The following is a 21,547-nucleotide window of genomic DNA, read 5'->3' as shown; positions in this document are numbered from 1 at the left end:
TTTAGGTTGGGACTGTTTAGGAGGCTAGAAATTATTTGACTAAAACGTGTCGACATTGTCAGAAAGCTATTTTGAACTAAAATCAGCCTTGAAGAGCGGACTTCGAGGATGTAGGAGGTATATCTGAGATCTTTTTCAGCGATCCGACGCATAATTGTTTCGTTCACCCCCCAAGACGAAAACGAATTTCCGAAGCGAAATCCTCCATGATTCCAAAATCATGTCTTAGATTCTTTGGATGATTTCTGAATTTCCTTTTTTATTTCTTCCTAACCTGTATTTTCCTTACCGGTGTGGAAGAACTGTCCTCGGACTCCTCTGAGTCTGTGTATCTTTTTGTTTTATACTGTCGATCTTGGATATCCGAAGAATTTTACAATTTTCGCCGGTGTTCTCTTGGCACGAAGGCTTTCTATAATGACCGTTCTTCTATCGTACTCCATGTTTGGTTTGACAAGCTCGGCCATTTTAAGGTTATGAAAGTCTTACTGACATATAACTTCAGCGCCAATTAGCACCTAAATTATAATATAGCGAGAACTTCAAATTTAATTTTGTCCGGATTTTAACGACGCATTCTGTACATACTGTCTATTTAGATCTAAATAATTATTTTTTAATTTTGACTATTTAAATAAAAAATATGATGTATGATATATTACAGACCAAAAATTTATTATTTTCCCGTATTTCACAACAAGTTAAATATTCCCGTATGGAAAGGAACTATTGAGAACTATTAAGAACTATTCAAATTTTTATAGTTACTATTTAATTTCTGTAGTAACTTGAATAGTAACTATTGGTGACTACGTGCATAAATAGTAATTGAATAGTAACTACAATTGTTGGTGAATAGTTCTGAATAGTAACTATTCGTGACTATGTAACCGAAGAATAATTGAAAAGTAACTACGACTATTGGTGAATAGTTTCAAATAGTAACTAATCGTAACTACGTAACTGAACAACAATTGAATAGTAACTACGACTATTGGCGCATAGTTCCGAATAATAACTATTTACAACTACTTAACTAAACAGTAATTGAGAAGTAACTACATGAATAGTAACTATTTGTGAGTAATATTACTGATGATTTGATAATAATTGTAAATCCGAACACACGATATTTTTCTATATTTGGCTTCAAAATATTTCAAACACACGACACACACGACACATGCCACACATACACACACGCGCGCATATATATTCTGTAAATTATAAGATTTACTTATTCATGGTAGAATTAATAAATATTGGATTACAATTTATGTATTTTTACAATTATAAAAATTGTACATTTTGCAAAACGTATATATACACATATTACACATATCTATTATAATAAATTTGTTTGGTGTGTCTGTCTGTTTGTTCGCTGTGTAACTCGAAAGCGGCACAATAACATTTACAAATTATTTTTACATCACCATCTTCACTATGAGTTAACCTCGAGTTGTATTAAATTTGAACCCACTAAGACTGTGCCATCCCTTGAGATGGCTTCGCTTTCTTGTTTACAATATTTACATATTCTAATATAATATATTAATGTATAATATAATATATATTATATTATTATTATTATTTAATATACAGGGTGTAACAAAAATACCTAACACAAAATACACGAGATTCTTTGTATAAAAGTGAGTAAAAAATGTTTTGTGACTAAAAAATGAGCTATTAAGGGGTTAGACCCCCTTGACGGGCTTAAAAAATAGGTGTTTTTTGAACGTTGATTAACGGAGAACTATAAAAACTACGAAGTTGCTATTTGGCATATGATCTAAGTATACAATAAACATATAAGATATAAAATTACAATTAAAAATATTAATAATTATAGGAGTTATAAATTTATTACTAAAACGTGTTTTTTTTGCGCGGTCAACTGGTGTACCTAATTCCGCCATTTTGGCTTGTCTGAAACAAAAAACAAAAATATTTTCTTATAATATAGTGTATTTCTGAAGCATTGACCGAACTTTTTCTAAATATGTTGAAAATTAACCTCGCAAAAAATTCTTGAATATTTGGAACAAATTTTAGCCAAAAAATTGTTAATTATTTTGTCAATATTTTTTAAACTAACAATGATATTACAAAAATCGTCGGTCAATGCTTAGATATTGTTATAAAGATAATGTGTTTCAAATTTCAAGTCAATCCGATAATTACACTCTGAGAAACCTTGCACACCGTTTTGAAAAACATGGTTTCGAGAAAAACGCGTTTAAAGTTTTACAACACATTTTTTCAATTATATCGTAAAATTTTTTATTCTTACCGCTAATCTGCCATTCCTGCTTCGTAATATAAATTCTTCTTCTCGCACAGGGAATCCTGAATGGACATTCTTTCTTGTCTGCGCGCAGTTCGGCTTTCTTTAGACATTTGCAACATTCGCGCCTCGGCGATCGAAATCCGTCTCTCGTCCAGAGTTTCACAAATGCTATTTGTAATCGGACCGATAGTAATGTGCATTATGTTCATCATTAAAATAATGCTTGCATAGCCTTTATTGAATATGCTGGCGGCAATATTTGTAGCTATTTCCACGGTTTTTAAGCCACTGAATAATTTTTTGGGAGCAAAGGACCAAATTAATCCGTTAAGGCTTTCGTTATTATTTTGAGTGTAACCACCCACACAACGCTCTAGCAAATCATCCCTGCTCAGTTCTTCATAGATAGGGGTGATTGCTTTTATGACATCTTGATGTAGAGCTGGTTTATGAACATATTCTGTTAGTTTATTGTTCGCCTTGGCCACTTGCCAGGTGCACCAACTATTTGGCCCAGGAGGACAGTTGTCGTGCTGCGGATTATTGTCGGTAGAACATTTGTGTTTAAGCGTAGCCCATATTGCTGTTTTCATTTCTTCTTTTGAATCCTTATGTCTCCTGATAGCCAATCCATAATACACGCTCAATTCGTCTATCAATTTAGCTGTTAATTTCCCTTTTCCTCCTAATCCTTTCGTGTCTTTCTTTACTTTACGGAGCCGTGCACCCATTCGTTTTTGAACGTGACCGACACATTCTTTTTTATTGATCAAGACATCATCTCCGTAAGGTCGAGATTCAACAATTCCTTTATATGTCTTACAGTCACCGTCGCCGATGTATGATGTATATTTCACGCCATGTAATTCCTCAGATCTTGCGAACATTTCTACCGCTCCGTCTACTTCCATTTTTCCCGCGTTTCCTTCGTGAGTAATTGAGCACGTATCCTTATGTGATTCCTCCCACGTTTCGAATTCCTGTGTATTCTCAATTTTTTTTCCATATTCGCAACCCTTGCAATATAATGATTTTACGATAATGTCTAAAACTTTGCCAGAATGTATACCAATTAGCGACACGACACCTTGTAAGGACGAAAAACCTCGCTTTCTCCATGTTCCGTCACCAGAAACATATAATCCTGCCAGTTCAGATGTATTTTCTGCTTGTGCTGTTAACAGTTTTTCTTCACAAGCAGCTTCAGAAAATAATATAGAGGTGACAGCTTTCGACGCGATATGTATATTTTCTAAAATGTCATAATATACATTTTTGGTAAACATTTTTGAAATGTCCATTAGACCGCAAAACTTTTTTACTCCATCATAACCAATTCCGAGAAGTCTCATAACAAATACAATCCGTCTATTAATTTCATACGCGTTTTTAATAAGCGGGCACGAATTTATATACCGCGGTTCACAATTGTCACAATTTACAACCAATTTAAATCCAAGTCCGCAAATATTCGATTCAGAGAAATTTATATTGCCATTACATGTTTTACATTTCAACATTTCGCTCAAACTCGAAAATATCGCCACAAAACTAATTATTCGATATCCATGCGTCGCACTTATCGGTACTTCCTCGTCAGAATGTTTTAGTTTTTTCGCGGAAGAACTCGTTTCACCAAAGGAATGACGATTTGGCGGAGTTGGTCGTTTTTTAGGTCTGCTAGCACGTCCTAATATAGATCTTGAACCTTTTCGATTAATTCTTTTTTGCTGATCCATTTCGTACACGTGCTTCGTCGTCGATGTATGACTAACGACTGTAGAGATTTAAACTGTCGAAAAATACGTTAGAAAGTAGTGGAGGGGACTCTAGGCACATAGGGACCTCAAGGGCACTGAGCCTGTTTTCATCTGCCGATCTCATTCTATTGCTGGCGCGCTCGGTCTATTGTTACGCGCTGACGCGCAGGTACAGGAGTCCGTTGTAGACTCTATATCTCGTGAAATAATTCGAACTTTAACTTCGGACCTTTTGCATGTTATTTTAGAGGCTTCAAACTATTTTTTAAAGCAAAAAAAAAATTTTCGATTTTTTGAAAATTGTAAAGGGGTCTAACCCCTTAAGAAAACTACAAAATTTTAAGTAGTAAATTCGAACATTACTATTCATTACTATTGACATACGCCTAAAGTTACTATTCATTTTAATAGTAAACTATTGACGATTTCAATAGTAATGAATAGTAAACACCTACAGTTACTATTTACACCAATAGTAAACTATTAACGATTCCATTAGTAATAAATAGTAAATGCCTATAGTTACTATTCATTTCAATAGTAAGCTATTGACGATTCCAATAGTAATGTCCGAATTTACTATTTGAAATTTCAAATAGTTCTCTCAATAGTTTTAAATAGTTATTTTTCAATAGTTTTTGATAGTTTTTTTCTGTACGGGTTTTGAAAGAAAAAAATTTTTTAAGTTTTAAACATGCACTTTGAAGAGCAAAGATATAGGTTTAAATCAGTGTTTTAATTATATCTCTACGATATTTGATTCCTAAACGTGAAATCAAAAATTATTCTAATAGAAAGTGTTTTATTCGGTCGTAGTTGGTCTTCGCTCTTATATTTTTTTGTAATTTTATGTCTTAAAGTTTATTGAACTGTGCGTCGAATAGATTTCTTTATTTAGATTTTTCTATTTTAATCTTTAAAACATAGTTATAAGCTAAATCAGATTAGTAATATTACATTATTAAATTAATAATCAATTTAACAATAATGATGCTAACAAGCATCTGTTTCTTATTTTCTCCCAAATATTTTTGTTACAAAAAATAACATCTCAATCAGGGATTGAATCTCCCAACTTTCTTTATTTAATACGTGCGCTTTTGACATGCGGTCTTTTGTTAAAATTATTAATTGGCACGCAATTTTAAGAAATCGAGAAGCAGTGTTTTATTACAAAAACTATATAGAACACCAATAAATAGCAACATACAACGTTTACTAAGCATTATCTGGAGTCGAAGTGAAAAACCGCGACATTGCTCAAACCCTATCTGCGTCAGCACCGTTATATAACAGGCAATTAAATTTGGCCTAATGTATAAATATTAAGAAACAAATCGAATCTGACGTTACTTGCGTCTATATTGCGTATATATTGCTCAAACTAACATGTAGACACAATATAACTAGTAAGGTCACTTTATAAAAATCGTATCGCAGAAATACTACAGCGCATGCGTGTCATTAATACCGACAATATGGTGTAGTACAATGCAGAGCATGTGTTACTGTGATGTGGTTAGGTTATTTATAAAATATTTGTATTTATGAAACATTTATATTCGTAATAAAACCGTAATAAATTAATACTTTTTATACAAATTAAATACGTCAAATAGATTAATAACAATACCAAGTCTGTAAATATGAAACTAGAATTTGTCCATAGATGGCGCTAGCTGTCAATGTAGTTATCATCGAACCGCGTCATTGGCGCCATTTTCTTATTTTGACATCTGATAAAGATTTTCAACTCACAACAATACAAGTTTCATACAACATAGTTTTTAATAGCGTTGAACATGTCGAATTTAGTGCCTGGTGTTGTGTCTTGTAATTAACTTTACACGTTACACTAGACGTTTATTTGTGCTACACTTATATAGCGATACAGCCAACTGACTCACCGGTCGTCACGCCGGCTTGATTCCGGCCGCCTTCCCCATTCTCGCGCGCCCGTCGGCACGCCCGGATCACGCATCGTGATCTCGATACATCATACCTGGAAACTACGATTTACGGATAGCATTGATTTTCTGTTACCATTTAAAAAAAACTGCTGCAGATTCGCATCGAATACTTGTCGAAGCTTACGGTGAGCATGCTCGTGGTAAATCACAGTGCTTTGAGTGGTTAAAAAATGTCAAAAGTGGCGATTTTGACGTGAGAAACGAAGAACGTGGAAGACTACCGAAAAAGTTTGAAGACAGCGAATTGCAAGCATTGTTAGATGAAGATGACGCTCAAACACAACAACTCGCGGATCAATTAAATATGACACGTTCCCATACATTTGAAAGCCATGGGAAAGACCCAGAAGATGGGAAAATGGGTTCCACATGAATTGAATGAAAAACAGCAAGAAAACCGAAAAACCATTTGCGAAATGCTGCTCGCGAAGTACAAAAGAAAGTCATTTCACCATCGAATTGTGACTGGCGATGAAAAGTGGATACTTTGAAAATCTTAAGCGTAGAAGATCATGGGTAACTTCAGGCAAACCATCGACACCGACTCCAAGGCCAAATCGCTATGGATGGAAGACAATGCTCTGTGTTTGATGGGATTAGAAGGGTGTGATCTATTATGAGTTACTAAAACCTAGCGTTAATACTGAACGATACCGACAACAAATAATCGATTTGAATCAAGCTTTGCGTAAAAAATGACCAGAACATCAAAAAAGGTAACACAAAGTGATTTTGCTTCATGATAATGCACCATCACACACAGCAAAACCGGTCAAGGAAACGATTGAGGCGTTTGGTTGAAAAATATTTTCGCAGGCTTACTCACTAAACTTGGCTCCATCCGATTATTACTTATTCGCATCGACACGCATTTGCTGAACAGCGCTTCACATTTTACGAAAATGTACGAAAATGGATCGATGATTGGTTTGTCTCAAAAGAGAAACAGTTTTTTTAGCGTGGCATCCACAAATTGTCAGAGAGATGGGAAAAATATATAGCAAGCGATGGGTAATACTTAGAATAAAATATTTTTTATCATTTTCATACAATAAACGTGCATTTTCTATACAAAAATTCCGGTTTCATATTTACATACCTGGTATGCATGATAAATAAAATAATGTGTTCAGTAATAAATTGTAAATCGCAGCTTACAAATGTTAAGAATAACTAAGTTGAGCAAAAAAGCAGCTTTATAACTGTTGCAAAATTCTTTAATACGATTGGTTCTTGCTCCTATTTTTTGTCGGATCTAAATGCATAAATCAATCATACAAAAGAATTTTACAAATAAATGGTTACAAAGCTGCTTTTTCTGTTGAACGCAATTAATATTACATTGTTCAATATTAATTTTTGTATATGTTTATATATTCACACACATATATATATATATAATCATATATTTATATACTTAAAAATTTAAAGTTTCATTGATTTTACAGGCACACAAAAAAAGGGGAGCGTCCCAGATGCGCACAGTAATAAACGGACACAGCAGGCTGAGTGAAACAGACACAGTAACAAACGGACACAGTAATAAACGGACACAGTAACAAACGGACACAAACCAAATGCGCACAGAGCGAAACGGACACAGTGCGAAACGGATACAGTAACAAACGGACACAGACCAAATGTGCACAGAGCGAAACGGACACAAACCAAATGCGCACGGACCAAATGCACACGGACAAAATGCGCACACTGCACATGCGCACACTGCACGTGCGCACGGACCAAATGCAATCCATGTACATTGCAAGCAGAGTAAAGTCCACATAGGTTAGCGACTTGGACGGGTTGGGTGCGGGAGGGGGGCTGAAGACCTCCCTTGCACCCCCCATGTGTGTGTGTGTGTGTGTGTGTGTGTGTATGTGCGCGCGCGCGCGCGCGCGCGTGCAAAGCATTCACTGCATCACATGGGTTTGCGATTTTCCGTATATGCATTTGGTCTGTGCGCATGTGCAGTGTACGAATTTGGTCTGTGTCCGTTTCGCTCTGTGCGCATTTGGTCTGTGTCCGTTTCGCACTGTGTCCGTTTCGCTCTGTGCGCATTTGGTCTGTGTCCGTTTGTTACTGTGTCCGTTTCGCACTGTGTCCGTTGATTACTGTGTCCGTTTGGTCTGTGTCCGTTTGTTACTGTGTCCGTTTCACTCAGCTTGCTGTGTCCGTTTGTTACTGTGCGCATCTGGGACTCACTCAAAAAAAGTGGTTGGTCCGGCGGACCAGACTAGTCAATCCTTATATATTTTGATCCTCTAAATCCGAATCCAAGGACAGAATTGCAAAGTTACCTCATATTTCCTAACCTCAAAAAAAAGTTTTTTTAATGTTGGTCCGGCAGACCACTTTTTTTTACGAGGTGGAAATACATTTACGCATACCCTCGCCGCACGTAACTTTCGCCGGCGAGGATTATGTGGGACTCACGGGTTGGTGAGTGGAAGGCTAGTCCTTTCCACTCACGTGCAATACCCGTCTTATCCGCTAAACCTACCACGGATGGCCTAGATTGCGTGCTGTGGGGGGCCCCCCGGGAATCGCTGTCCAGCATAACTTTCGGTGGGCCCCACCACGCTTGCGCGCCTTGTAACAGGCGGCGCGCTTTGCGCCGGGGGGGAAGGGACGGGTGCGCTCGAATCACGAGAGTCCCATCCCCCCGGCCAGTCCTTTTGGTTGGACTGCACGGCCCATCTTGCGGGGGCAGGGGAGTAACTATCTCCCCCGCCACCACCGCTCCCCCCCCCCTCTCTCTCTCTCTCTCTCTCTCTCTCTCTCTCTCTCTCTGTGCAAGCGCGCAAGCGGCGATTCGAACTTAATTGCGCCCGTGATTAGATTCACCGGAACGACTCAGCGCTGTCGAGTCCGAAGTGCGTGGATCTCATGAACCTGATGATTACAAGCGGATTTAGGCAGGTGATGAAATAAGCAATGGATATTTCAATGAGACGCCACTTTATTCCAATCGTCGCACACAATGACGGGTTTCCGTCTATCCAGAGTAAGCGTTCCACTGGATTAAATAAATCTTCCAACCATTTCGCCTTTTTACTCAAATAACACAGGCACACAAAAAAAAAGTGGTTGGTCCGGCGGACTAGACTAGTCAATCCTTATGTATTTCGACCCGCTGAATCCGAATCTAAGGTCAGAATTGCAAAGTTAGCTCGCATTTTCTAACCACAAAAAAAATTCTTTTTTAATTACACAGGCACACAAAAAAAAGTGGTTGGTCCGGCGGACTAGACTAGTCAATCCTTATGTATTTCGATCCGCTGAATCCGAATCTAAGATCAGAATTGCAAAGTTAGCTCGCATTTTCTAACCTCAAAAAAATTTTTTTTTTAAATATTGGTCCGGTGGGCCAGACTAGTTAATCCTTATGTATTTTAACCCGCTGAATCCGAATCCAAGGTCAGAATTGCAAAGTTAGCTCGCATTTCCTAACCTAAAAAAAATTTTTTTGAGGTTAAGAAAAAATGAGCTAATTCAGCAATTCTGACTTTGGATTCGGATTCAGCGGGTCAAAATACATAAAGATAGACTAGTCTGGTCCGCCGGACCAACATTTAAAAAAAATTTTTTTTTTGAGGTTAGGAAAAAATGAGCCGATTCAGCAATTCTGACCTTGGATTTGGATTTAGCGAGTCAAAATACATAAGAACAAACTAGTCTGGTTTGCAGGACCAACATTTAAAAAAAAATTTTTTTTTTTTAAGGTTAAAAAATGCGAGCTAACTTTGCAATTCTGACCTTGGATTCGGATTCAGCGGGTCAAAATACATAAGAATTGACTAATCTGGCCCAACGGACCAATATTAAAAAAAAATTTTTTTTTGAGGTTAGAAAATGCGAGCTAACTTTGCAATTCTGACTTTAGATTCGGATTCGAAAAAATAAGGATTGACTAGTCTAGTCCGCCGGACCAACCACTTTTTTTTTGTGTGACTGTGTAATTAACTGATGTTCATAATTGTTGCCCGCAGTCACACACCGCGGATTCTTTATCGAAATAAATAATTGAGATTAGATTATGCGAGAAACGCACTCGAAAGCTGAAGGATACGCGCTTCCGCCTTGACTTGCAGTACGCGGAGACGGCGATCTGTACACCACAAATATCTCAGGCCGACTGACTACATCATGCTCCTGCTCGGTCCAGGACACTCGGCGTACACGAACGTTTCAGGGTAGATGCAGAAGGCGAGACCACGCGGATACCACGAGCGAACGAGCCGCCCGTATCCTCGCTCGCGCGCGATATCCGAAAACACCGTGATCGAGTGTTCTCGCGCGAACTTTCTCTCTCTCTCTCTCTCTCTCTCTCTCTCTCTCTCTCTCTCTCTCTCTCTCTCTCTCCCTCCCTCCCCATTCCGGTCTCACCGCTGCGTGATGGACGTGTCAAAGATCGCTCCGCAAATGCAGTTAATTTAAAGTGATGAAGAAGTAAAAGAAAATTATAAAAAGGTGTCGTGACTGTAAGAATACGCGTAAGGACCAAATAGGACCAAAGTTTTCTAGCGAAAGTGCGTCTATCTATGTGGAAAATCAGTGTATTTTCCATGCGGGTCATACATGTCGCGACAGGTAGACATTTATAGTGACGTGTATATTAATTAAAGTTACGTACGTGAGTGGGCGCCCGTATCGATAGGATCGGCATCAGCCGATACTTACTAATATGGTCGATGAATATGCGGAATATAGTGCCGCATGTAAGAAGGAAATAAAAAGTTAGGTCGTAACATGTAAGTCATGTGTCAAACTTTTTTTCATCCAGGATGTGCAAGTAAACATAAGGTGTATGACAAAAATCGAGAATATGTGTCTTGTCCTGGCCCATATGAGAAGTTCACAGTAGACAGTGAAAAAGATAGATGTGAAAAAAACACCAATACAGACGGGAAGCGGAAGAGAAAGACTAAGTTCTACAGGATCGACAGGAAGTGGCGGAAGCAGAGCGATAGGAGTCAACGTGGGCATGGATACGAAAATTGATTAGCTAGTAAGAACTATGAGAGAGATGAAAGATGAAATGGCATGCAAACGAGAAATAAAAATGCTGATTAAGGAAACAGTGCAAGAGGAAATAAAAGCTATTAAACAAGAAATGGAAGACCTACGAAAAATAATACGAGGAGGAATGCAGGCGTCAGCGGAAAATGTGCGCGACAGTTACAGTGAGGCAACGAAGAAAAAGAAGGAAAACATCATAATCATCAAACCAAAGACTCAGCAAGAAAGTGAGACCACTAAAAAAATAATAAAAGAAAAGGTTGATATTAAGAATATGCCAATGGGGATAACAAAGGTACGAAAAGGAAGAGAAGGAACAGTAATTCTAGGATGTGAGACCGGAGAAGAAATAGATAAATTAAAAGATGTAGTACAGTCTAAACTAGGTGACAATTATAATGTTACAGAATCACTACAAAAGAAGCCGAAAATAAAAATTGTTAATATTAGCGAGGAAGAAATAGAGTTGGATGACGATGAGCTAATAGATACAATAAAGAAACAGAATAGTATTGGTGAATCTCGTATAAGCATAGTTAAGAAAATCCCGAAAAGGAAAAAAATGGATGATAGTCAATCTAGAAGGAAAGGAAAAGAAGGTAGATCTTTAATAATTGAAGTAGATGAAGTAACACATGAATTGATGTTAAAAAAAGAAAAGTTGAATATAGGCTGGAGAAAATGTCCTGTGTTCAATCATTTCAGCATAAAGAGATGTTTCAAGTGCCGGGGATTCTACCATTTGCTAACATTGTGCAATTTAACTCAGTATTCGTTTCAACATGTCACTGACGTTTACGCTAACCGGCAAGAGTAGCATTCTCGCGGTAAGCTATTTTCCAGCCATAGATTTGAGCGATAGCGATTACGAGCTCGACCTCACAGATTTCAAAACATACTATACCATACCTAATGTAAATTCGTCGAATAACAAATTTTATTACGACAAAGACAACAAGGAAATTACAATTCACGAAGAATCGTATGAATTGCGTGATATAGATAGATATTTGAAACGCGCAATTTTCCAATCTCATCCCGATGTTGCGGAAAAGAGGACGTTTCGCAAAGAAGATGAAGAAGAGAGCGAATATCCGCTGGTGATTCGTGCTAACAATAATACAATGAAGAGCGAGATTATGTGTGCTTATCGGATAAATTTCTTTAAACCTAACAACGTTGGATCGCTGTTGGGATTTTCATCGCGTCGTATTCTTGAATCGCGAATGTGGCATGAACCTGATGCACCTATAAATAACATAAACGTAAACATTATTTGCATAGAATGTTACGTGACTGCGGGTGCGTACAGCAACGACAAGTGCGTACACACGATACACGAATTTTTGTCGAGGGTACCACCAGGATATAAGATATCAGAAACGCCTGCACAGATCATTTACCTTCCAATCGTCGCACGGAGCATTACTGATTTGACGATTCGCATTGTGAATCAGGACTGTCAATTACTCGATTTTCGTGGAGAGGAGATTACCGTTAGATTACACGTACGAAGACGATAACGTGAGATGCTCGTATTGAATGAGCAAGTGAAGGACACAATTTTTACGCCAATCAAAAATATTCGGCCGTGTGAAATAAATTGTACGACAGTTAAAAATATTCGATCGTCTGATAAAAAGAAACTCACCGCGTCAAACGTTGAATTTTTAAAATCATTGGGATTCATCGTACGAAATATCTCAGATGTCTAACATCTTGAACATTGGAGGCGAGCCGATCTTTGACGACAGTATCGTCAAGATTGAGACTCATACGTACAATCCGTACGCCAACACCACTTTTGGATACAGCGATGAAATAAGGATACCCATACAATAGCAGGATTTATACACGTTACCATATGAAAGTTTTCTCTACGTTGAAGGAAGATTGGTGATGAAGAAGAAAGACGATACGGATAAGGATAAGAATGAGATAAATCTCAGAAATAATTGTGTGGCATTCATGTTTGATGAAATTCGATATGAACTCAACGGTGTGAAAATTGATCGCAACAGAAACGTTGGAATAACCAGCACTCTCAAGAACTATGTATTGTTATCATATGACAAAGCAGTAATTATGCAGAATGTAGGATGGGAATTTTCGTATAACCTATCGAAAGGACACTTCAACTTTTGCGTACCTCTTAGTGTATTATTGGGCTTTTGCGAAGATTACAAACGCGTGATTGTTAACGCTCGTCATGAATTGATTTTGATACGAGCGCACAACGATAACAATTCTATCGTTGGAAATTCTACGGCCCAACCGGAAATTGAATTATTTAAAGTGCAGTGGCGAATGCCGCATGTTACGTTAAACAAAGTCAACAAATTATCTTTGCTGCGAGCTTTGGAGAGTGGACAATGTCTAAGTATGAGTTTTCGCTCCTGGGATCTGTACGAATATTCTTTGCTGCAGAGTACGATGAAACATTCATGAACTATTAAAACTGCAATTCAACTCGAGAAACCACGCTTCGATATCTTTGACTGCAGATTGGTCAAAAAAATATCATGTCTCAAGATGTTACAATCTTTGACGACTGTAATTTAACCAATGTAAAACTTTATCTAAACTCTGAATTTTATCCGTATGACGATATGAATTTAGACTTTCATAAATTTAGATATGCTATTCTGTATGACATGTATTGACGTTTTGGTAAATCTTATTATGGATATGAGTGTGAAACGCTGCTGAATGTAATCACATTCCTGGAAAAAGACCTTTTGCGGTCATTGACTGTTCGCGACAAAACGAATCCATCAAGAGTGCTACTGTAGATGTGCGCATAGAATTTGATTGCAAAGAAAATGTTCCCGCGAATACTACCGCTTATTGTCTCATTTTACATGATCTTGTGATTGAATATTGTCTGTTGTCCAACGTAGTGCGCAAAATCATGTAACATCAAACTGATAAAAATTGAGATATTTGGCGTTAAAGTACAGTTTTGAAAAATTACTCGTCATGATCGTACCGACATTTGTGGATCTGCAAGGATTCATTGTCGATAAAAAATTTGTCGTAAAGGAAGTGGCGGTACTGAGAAAAGGATTCGTTCTCACGCATTACATTTTTGCTAGCCCCATGCCATGGCGTGTTCTTACAAAATCCGACATGTCTTGCGCTTCTTGGTTGATTGTCTATCATCATGGATTGCAATGGAAGGACGGGATGATCCCGTACAGCATGGCGAAACGTCTGATTACATGTGCTGTGTGTAACACGGATGACAGCAATACTATCATATACGTTAAGGAACTTCAGAAACGAGAATGGTTGTCGGATATACTCGATAACGATAATGGGATATATATCAAGACATTGGATGCGGATTACAAAGACATTGAATCTTTAAATAATCTGGATGTTAGTAATACTATACGATGTAAAAAACATATTAAGAATTGTGCATTACAATATGTATTTAAAATATATAACTGGTGGTCGCAACACCAAAATAATTGTGAAATTTTTTCAAAATAAAAAAAAATAAAATGCAATAAAATGTTTTCTATCCTATCCCCATATAAAATATATGATATAAGATATATAAATGTATGAAATGGAATATGATACGTTTAATATGCTATTTGATTGAGACGTTGACCGAGATAACTTATATAAGACGATCTCGTTGATAAATCACGTACGATAATGTGTAGATAAAAAATTCTTTGAAACTAACATGACTTTTTTCAATTCATTTCACAAGTGATAGTTCGATATTGGTTCGATGGCTGTATGATGCAGTTCGATAGCTGTATGATGCAGTTTGATAATAGTTTAATGGCGGTTCACACCTTTAGTCTACTGTTTCTCAACGACGCAGACAGATCGTGCATACATTAGTGAAGACTTTCTGGAAGACCTTTGTGAAAATGCAAACCATCCGTATTGAATATCCGTTACCGGTGTAAGTAGTGTAATTTTCATGTGCAGTGTACAAAATTAAATAATAATTGTACAAGTTTTTAATTGTATTCTTCTGGTCTTTTAGTACGTGTGTGTGGATGAGACGCCGATCCAGCTTGTCATTATTCACAACGAATTACGCGTGGGGATACCGCTTCCTGGTCCTCCAATGGACATTCCCCTAGGAGGATTAGTATCAGTTCGGCCTATTGACGAGCAAGTAAGTTTTTAGACATTTATATTAAAAAAAAAATAAGTTGTTAAATTGTAAGATTAAAAAATATTAATTTTTTCTAGCCATGGATCTATCGGGATGACATCAGAATACGAGGCTTTATTAATATAAGGAAAAAATTTTGGAAACGATATCATAGAAATATCCGTAGAGCGCAGAACGATGATGTATTAGAATGTTCATGCGACCAATTTGGTGAGGCGAATGTTTGGGACCTGTGTGTCGTCTATTTAATATGTCGCCATGGTAGATGAAAATCATGAATATTGGATATAAAAAATTATATTATAAAAAATTATATTATAAAAATATTAAATAAATGCATATTAAATATATGAATATATAAATATATAAAATATGCGTTCTCGTTCTCACTCCCATCTCTCGCGCGCTTTCATTCGCACGCTCTCGCTCCTACCCATTACATATTCCCGCAAGCTCTCACTTGCACTCATCGCACGCTTTACATACATATTCTCGCACGCTCTCTCACTCACACTCATCACACGTTTTCGCTCCTGCAATTCGCAAACTACCCATCACATACTACCCATCACGTTTTCTCGCTCCCACCCGATATTCATATATTTAATATGCATTTATTTAATATTTTTATAATATAATTTTTTATAATATAATTTTTTATATCCAATATTCATGATTTTCATCTATCATGGCGACATATTAAATAAACGACTCACAGGTCCCAAACATTCACCTCACCAAATTGGTCGCATGAACATTCTAATACATCACGTACATATCCTTGTTCGCTCGGCGGCGGCGGCGGCGGACGGCGGGCAGCAGACGACGAACGGCGGGCGGCGGCGGTCGCGGACTCCGATTCCCCCTCTCCCGCTCCTGGGTCGCGGACTCAAAAATCCTGCGTCAGCAATTTCCGCACCGCGAGATCCCCCCTTCCCGCGTGACGTCATACCCCCGCGCCTACAAGTTCCCCCGCACCCCGCTTCCCCCTCTGAATTCCATAGTTAAAACGCTCTTAGTATTAACTACTCTCTTCTTCAATTTTCCTTTTTCTTTCTTCTTGTTCGTTATACCATCTCAAACCTTCTTTAGATGACAGTACGGACGGCATTTTTATTTTGGGTGCTCTTTTCTTCTTTTTAAAATGCTCTTTTTGGCCAAAATATATATTCCTTAAATTGAAAAGGTACATTTGAATCCAAGTTACGTAAAACACTATCTTTAAGTGCTTTGATCATTTTTTATTCGATTGTAATTTTCAGTATGTTCCGCTTGATGTTGTCCGAGTGAGTCCTAGATGTGCACAGTAATAAACGGACAGCAGGCTGAGTGAAACGGACACAGAGCAAATGCGCACAGACCAAACGGACAAGTCGCAAATCCATGTGGTGCAGAGAATCCTTTGCACACACACGCACACACACACACACACACACGCGCGCGCGCACGCACGCGCACGCACGCGTGGTTCTAATTTGTATTCATGCTTTTAAAATAATTTTTTAGCTGTTATTTAACCTTTAAGGGAATGCTAAAGTACTCGTCAAATTTGATCGAGGTCGATGATGTAGAGTCATTTGTGTACATCATTAACAAGCTCTCGTACGTATTTCTTTTATAAATTTGGAAATCCTTTTCCAGACTAAAAGTACTTGTATTAATATCAGTTTGTGAATTAATCCGAGAATAAAAAAAATTATTTTTAGATGATCCTTTGTATTATACTGTATCTAGATCTGCAATTATGAAAAATTAAGTTAGCTAATCTTTTTTTAGCTCTTTATCTTAGTTTGAAATGCATGATATTGTTCGTATTATGTTATTCCTAGAAAAATATGGTTTTATTTTATATTTATGTATCATAGATTTTGTATATTAAACAAATATTGTCATCAAATGACAGTTTTACATGCAAAAAATAAATTTTTTTAAATTTTTTTATTAACTCGACCGTTTTCCTTTAGATTTTTGTGCGTATTTTAATTCTGTAAAAAGAATTTTGTAATTCTTTAAGCCGATTAAAAAATTAGTTTATTAGAAAAGTGTCGATATAACAGACGGCTTTAAGATCCCCTTAACGTTCACTGGGGTCTAAAAGACTCAAAAAGATTTAGTTTCAAGAAACTTTATATACAGCTATTTTTATTATTAAATAGCATTAAATTAAGAATCCTGAACATTTTTGTACATACTGATGTAAAAAACTTTTACTTTCATAAATAAATAAGTATACTTTGTAAAAGTTATTTGTTTTTTACTCCAATTTTTTATCCCAAAATTCACCTCTTTGATTCTCAAAATAAATATTTTGATTTATACAATTACAATTAAACTATTTTTGTTCTCAAAATTTAGCATTTGAAGAATCTCATTAAACTTTCAGCTTAAAATATAAAAAATTGTAAAAATTGTGAACTTTTTAATAAAAAGTCATTTTCTCGATTTTTTTGTTTTTCGAATTTATTCTTCGTATTTTATATCAAATTTCATAAAAAAACTAATCACATCTTAAAAAAAGATGTTCAAAGATTATCCATTAAATTTTTTTAACTTAAAACAATCAATATCTTTAATATATTGAGTATTTATGTGATCTAAACGACTATGGACGTGATGAGATTTTGAAGTGTGAATGTTAAAAGTTAAGAAATTTGTGAGATAATATCCGTAACATGAACTATAACTTTTTGGTAAATTTTTCTCAAAAAGAATGTTTTAGAACGTAGCCTTAATAAGAAAACGTTGATTCTTATAGGTGATAAGTCAAAATCTTAAAAATTTGGGACCTATGACGTTTCATGAAATCTCCATTGCAATTCTTTTTATGGGGTGCATATTTCTATGGGTATTTCGAGCTCCTGGATTTGTTCGCGGATGGTCGGAAGTTCTGACAAATGTGTAAGCATAAAAATTTTTATTTGTAAATTAATATTTATTAATAAAAAGAATTAAATGTTAAAACAGATTAATTCACATATGAATTAATTTAAAATTATTATTAAAAAGCATTTTTTTGCAAAAGATATTAGCAAAAATTCAAAAATGTATATTTTTTATAATAAACTTGTTATTTTATTTTTAACAAAAAATTATTGTATAGAATGATAGCGGATTCGATGCCTGCAGTTTTCGTATGCCTGCTAATGTTTTTCATCCCGAAGGAGCCGATCTTTATACACTTTTACAGTAAAGATTGTAAGAATTTTTAAGCCACGAAGTCAAATATGGTTTTACGCTTCGAGTAGATAGTTCTAGATCTTTTTTGTAGAAAAGAAAAATTAACGAGATTGGCGAGAAGTGATTTGCTACTTAATTTGTCTTCTTAATTTTATGAAAACCTTAGTAATCATAAAATTTTTATTGCAGCATTCAGACGACCGACTAGATCGTCCGAGGGTCTGATCACTTGGGAAATTATTCAAAAAAAAATGCCATGGAGACTAGTATTTCTGTTAGGCAGCGGTTTCGCTGTTTCTAAAGGTAGCAGTGTTTCTGGACTTGCCATGAAAGTAGGATTAGCTTTGGTGCCTTTGAAGGAATTGCCTCCTCTGTTAATGCTGTCTGTTGTCCTTCTGTTTGTTAATACTCTGACAGAGTTTACTTCGAACGTTGGCACAGCTAATATACTTCTACCTGTCGTCGCTCACATGGTAAGAATCCATATAGCAAAACAATGTTGAATCAATAACTCAAAAATGTTGAATTATAACAAATATTGAATTACACTTTCCGACTACGCATAGAATTTTCCAGTTTATATCCCTGTGCACAAGAGAAAAAAAGGGATCGAAATTTTACAATACCTCACATCTAGGGGTGTGTATAATAATATTATTTGGTCACTGAATTTAAATTTGAAGTCGAATTTCAAATCCAATCCAATATCGTTATATCGAGCTACTATGTTTAACGAGATAGCGACCTAGATAGATAGATAAATAGATCGATAGATAGATAGATATATGTTATTGTTCCCCTTAGGGTTACAAATTTTTACAAATACAATAATATACAAAAATACAAACACAATAGCTTTATCTAAACTTAACGTGAAACACTTAACCTACTTACACTTAAGAACTTAATCTACTGAGGGTGTAACATTCGCACGCTACGACGTCCATACTCTCCCTCTTTCGACACCTACACACACGCTTCCTGCTAGGACTTTTGTTTCTTATTGCCTTTTCGTTTCAACTTTAATCAACTTTTGTTTCATATTATAACATTTTATATTTAACATTTTCCTTTACTATTCCACATTCATTCTCTCCTGCTTTGTCTTCCATTCTCCACCTCCCAATCCTCCCAGTCCTCCTTCCTCATTCTCTCTCCTCCTCTCAATACCCTTCCCATCATATTCTGCCAGTTCCCAATTCCCCACTCCCTACGCCTCTCCTACACGTGCTTCCACATTTCCATCTCTCCCTTACATAGCCTACATAATTTTTCCTTCTCTCGCTCTCAATATTTCTTTTCCATCATCTGATTTTCTAACCTAAATCTTGCGATCCTTTCCCACCTACTCTCTCCCACCTCCCTTTTCTCTATATTCTGATATCCCCATCGCTTTTACCACACTCTACACCATCTATTATATTTCGACTCTCTTATTCTCTTCCACCTCTCTCTCTTCCCGGCCTCTCCTCTTCTGCCTCTTCCATGGTTTTAAATCATCCATTCTCTTCCCCTCTTTTCTTCTCCATCTCTTCTATTTTCCAACCTCTACATTAAAAAAATTATTTCCTTTTCTCCTCCCTTTCCTTTATTATTCTTTCTTTGCCCGCCCTCTCCTTCAGTTTCTCTAAACACTTTTTGGCTATTCTAATCCCTCTTTCCTCTTTAATCTCTCTTCAAAACTTTATGCTCTTTTCCCTGCTCTTATCTACAGTTCTTCTTTTTTTAATTCTTTCCCGACTGTATTTCAATAGAAGTATCTCATTTGGACATGTAATGATTGGACACGGTTCGGTTGGATACGCGCAATTGGACACGCACAATTGGACACCGCACGATTGGACACCGCACAATTGGACACTCTATCTGAACCTCTATTCTCAGCACTCACCTCAAATATCTTTCCTTCAAACACTCTACTTTCTCTCTCTCTCTCCTTCCATTCTCAGATCTCCACTTCATAACTCGCCACTGGCTAATCTGGCGAATAACCATAACCTTCTTTCTCAGTCTCCCCCAAATCTCCGCTTTCCTATTCCCCATATCTGTTCCATAATCGCTGTCGCCTTTTTTGCCCTCTCCTTAGCATGTATCTTTTGATCTTTATTTTTTTATCACATACGCTAGACAAGTAAATTTCTTAATTTCCTTAATCTTATCTCCTTTCCATTTCCAAATAATCCTCTTTAACTTTCCTCCCTCTCTTAAATCTTATAACTTTTGTTTTACTTTTAGACTTAAAGCTTTCACGGCTATTAAGGTTGCTTCCAATAGAAAGGGCTTCCGGATACATGTCGCGTCCTGATACAGCGTTGCGCCGACATTTCGCAAACGTTGTAGTTTTCATATCAAGGCTAGGAGCTCCGATACTGAGCTCTCTTGGATTGTGACCGTTCTTATGTACCCTTTGTCCTGGTGGTAGAGTTGGGGTGAAGAGAGGGGACGGAGCTATTTGTCCAATAGTAGCACAGTTCATTGGCCTACTATTGGTTAATTGTTGGCCAATCTGAATAAAATATGGCTAATTATTTGTCAATTAATATGTGTTACTCGAAAATATTTTAATTAATTAATTAAAAAATCGGTGGACAGTGTGCCAAATCGAACTTATCTGATAATCTTTATCACAATTAAAACTATCGAGATGTTTCAAAATTTCTATACTTTCACGATGTTTACTGGCGAAGTAACTTTGAGAAGGGGCTGGCATTGTAGCTTTTTCGTATTGCACGGAGTGTCCAGTCTCCATCCAGTGTTCGGCTAAGGCTGATTAAGAAAAGTGGCCGTATTTGGTACACCGTTGATATTTTTTTATTCGTGTACTGATTTTTCTCCCTTTCTCTTATGTACACTTTGGGAGTGGCTTAATTCGACGTAGTACAATTGGACACAGTGTAGATGGACATGTTGGAAATGGACACAAAATAATGTACACTGTTTAAATGGATACGGCTTATTTAGACACACAAATTTTGTACACCGCAGAGTTGTACATCGCAAAGTTGCACCGCAAAGTTGTACACCATACATTTCTATACCCTTTTGTTTAGGGCACCCTTACCGGTAAAATGGGTGCGAAAGAAGAGCCGAACGTCCCCGTTGTATCCTCGTTTGTGCGCGCGCGCGTGTGTGTGTGTGTGTGGTCACGGTTACGGTGCAGAAATGTACGGTGTACAAC

The 21,547-nt window shown here is 36.8% G+C and overlaps 2 protein-coding genes across 2 annotated transcripts; one reads left to right on the top strand and one right to left on the bottom strand.

The window, feature by feature from the left end:
* Nucleotides 1-1,302: 1,302 nt before the first annotated feature.
* Nucleotides 1,303-4,369, bottom strand: LOC105828399. The gene is made up of 2 exons (XM_036292946.1): nt 2,297-4,369; nt 1,303-1,932 (listed from the first exon to the last, which is right to left on the bottom strand). The coding sequence occupies exon 1, from the start codon at nt 4,030-4,032 to the stop codon at nt 2,299-2,301; it is 1,734 nt and encodes a 577-aa protein (XP_036148839.1). The 5' UTR covers nt 4,033-4,369; the 3' UTR covers nt 1,303-1,932; nt 2,297-2,298.
* Nucleotides 4,370-18,285: 13,916 nt separating this feature from the next.
* LOC118647663 (protein I'm not dead yet-like) lies at nt 18,286-19,713 on the top strand. The gene is made up of 2 exons (XM_036292947.1): nt 18,286-18,387; nt 18,559-19,713. Exons 1-2 carry the CDS (start codon nt 18,294-18,296, stop codon nt 18,870-18,872), a joined length of 408 nt encoding a protein of 135 aa, XP_036148840.1. The 5' UTR covers nt 18,286-18,293; the 3' UTR covers nt 18,873-19,713.
* Nucleotides 19,714-21,547: the final 1,834 nt, after the last annotated feature.

The sequence above is a fragment of the Monomorium pharaonis genome, chromosome 10 (assembly GCF_013373865.1).
Source record: "Monomorium pharaonis isolate MP-MQ-018 chromosome 10, ASM1337386v2, whole genome shotgun sequence".
NCBI lineage: Eukaryota > Metazoa > Arthropoda > Insecta > Hymenoptera > Formicidae > Monomorium > Monomorium pharaonis.
The sequence above is the reverse complement of the archived record's forward strand: the minus strand, read 5'-3'. Positions and strand labels throughout refer to the sequence as shown.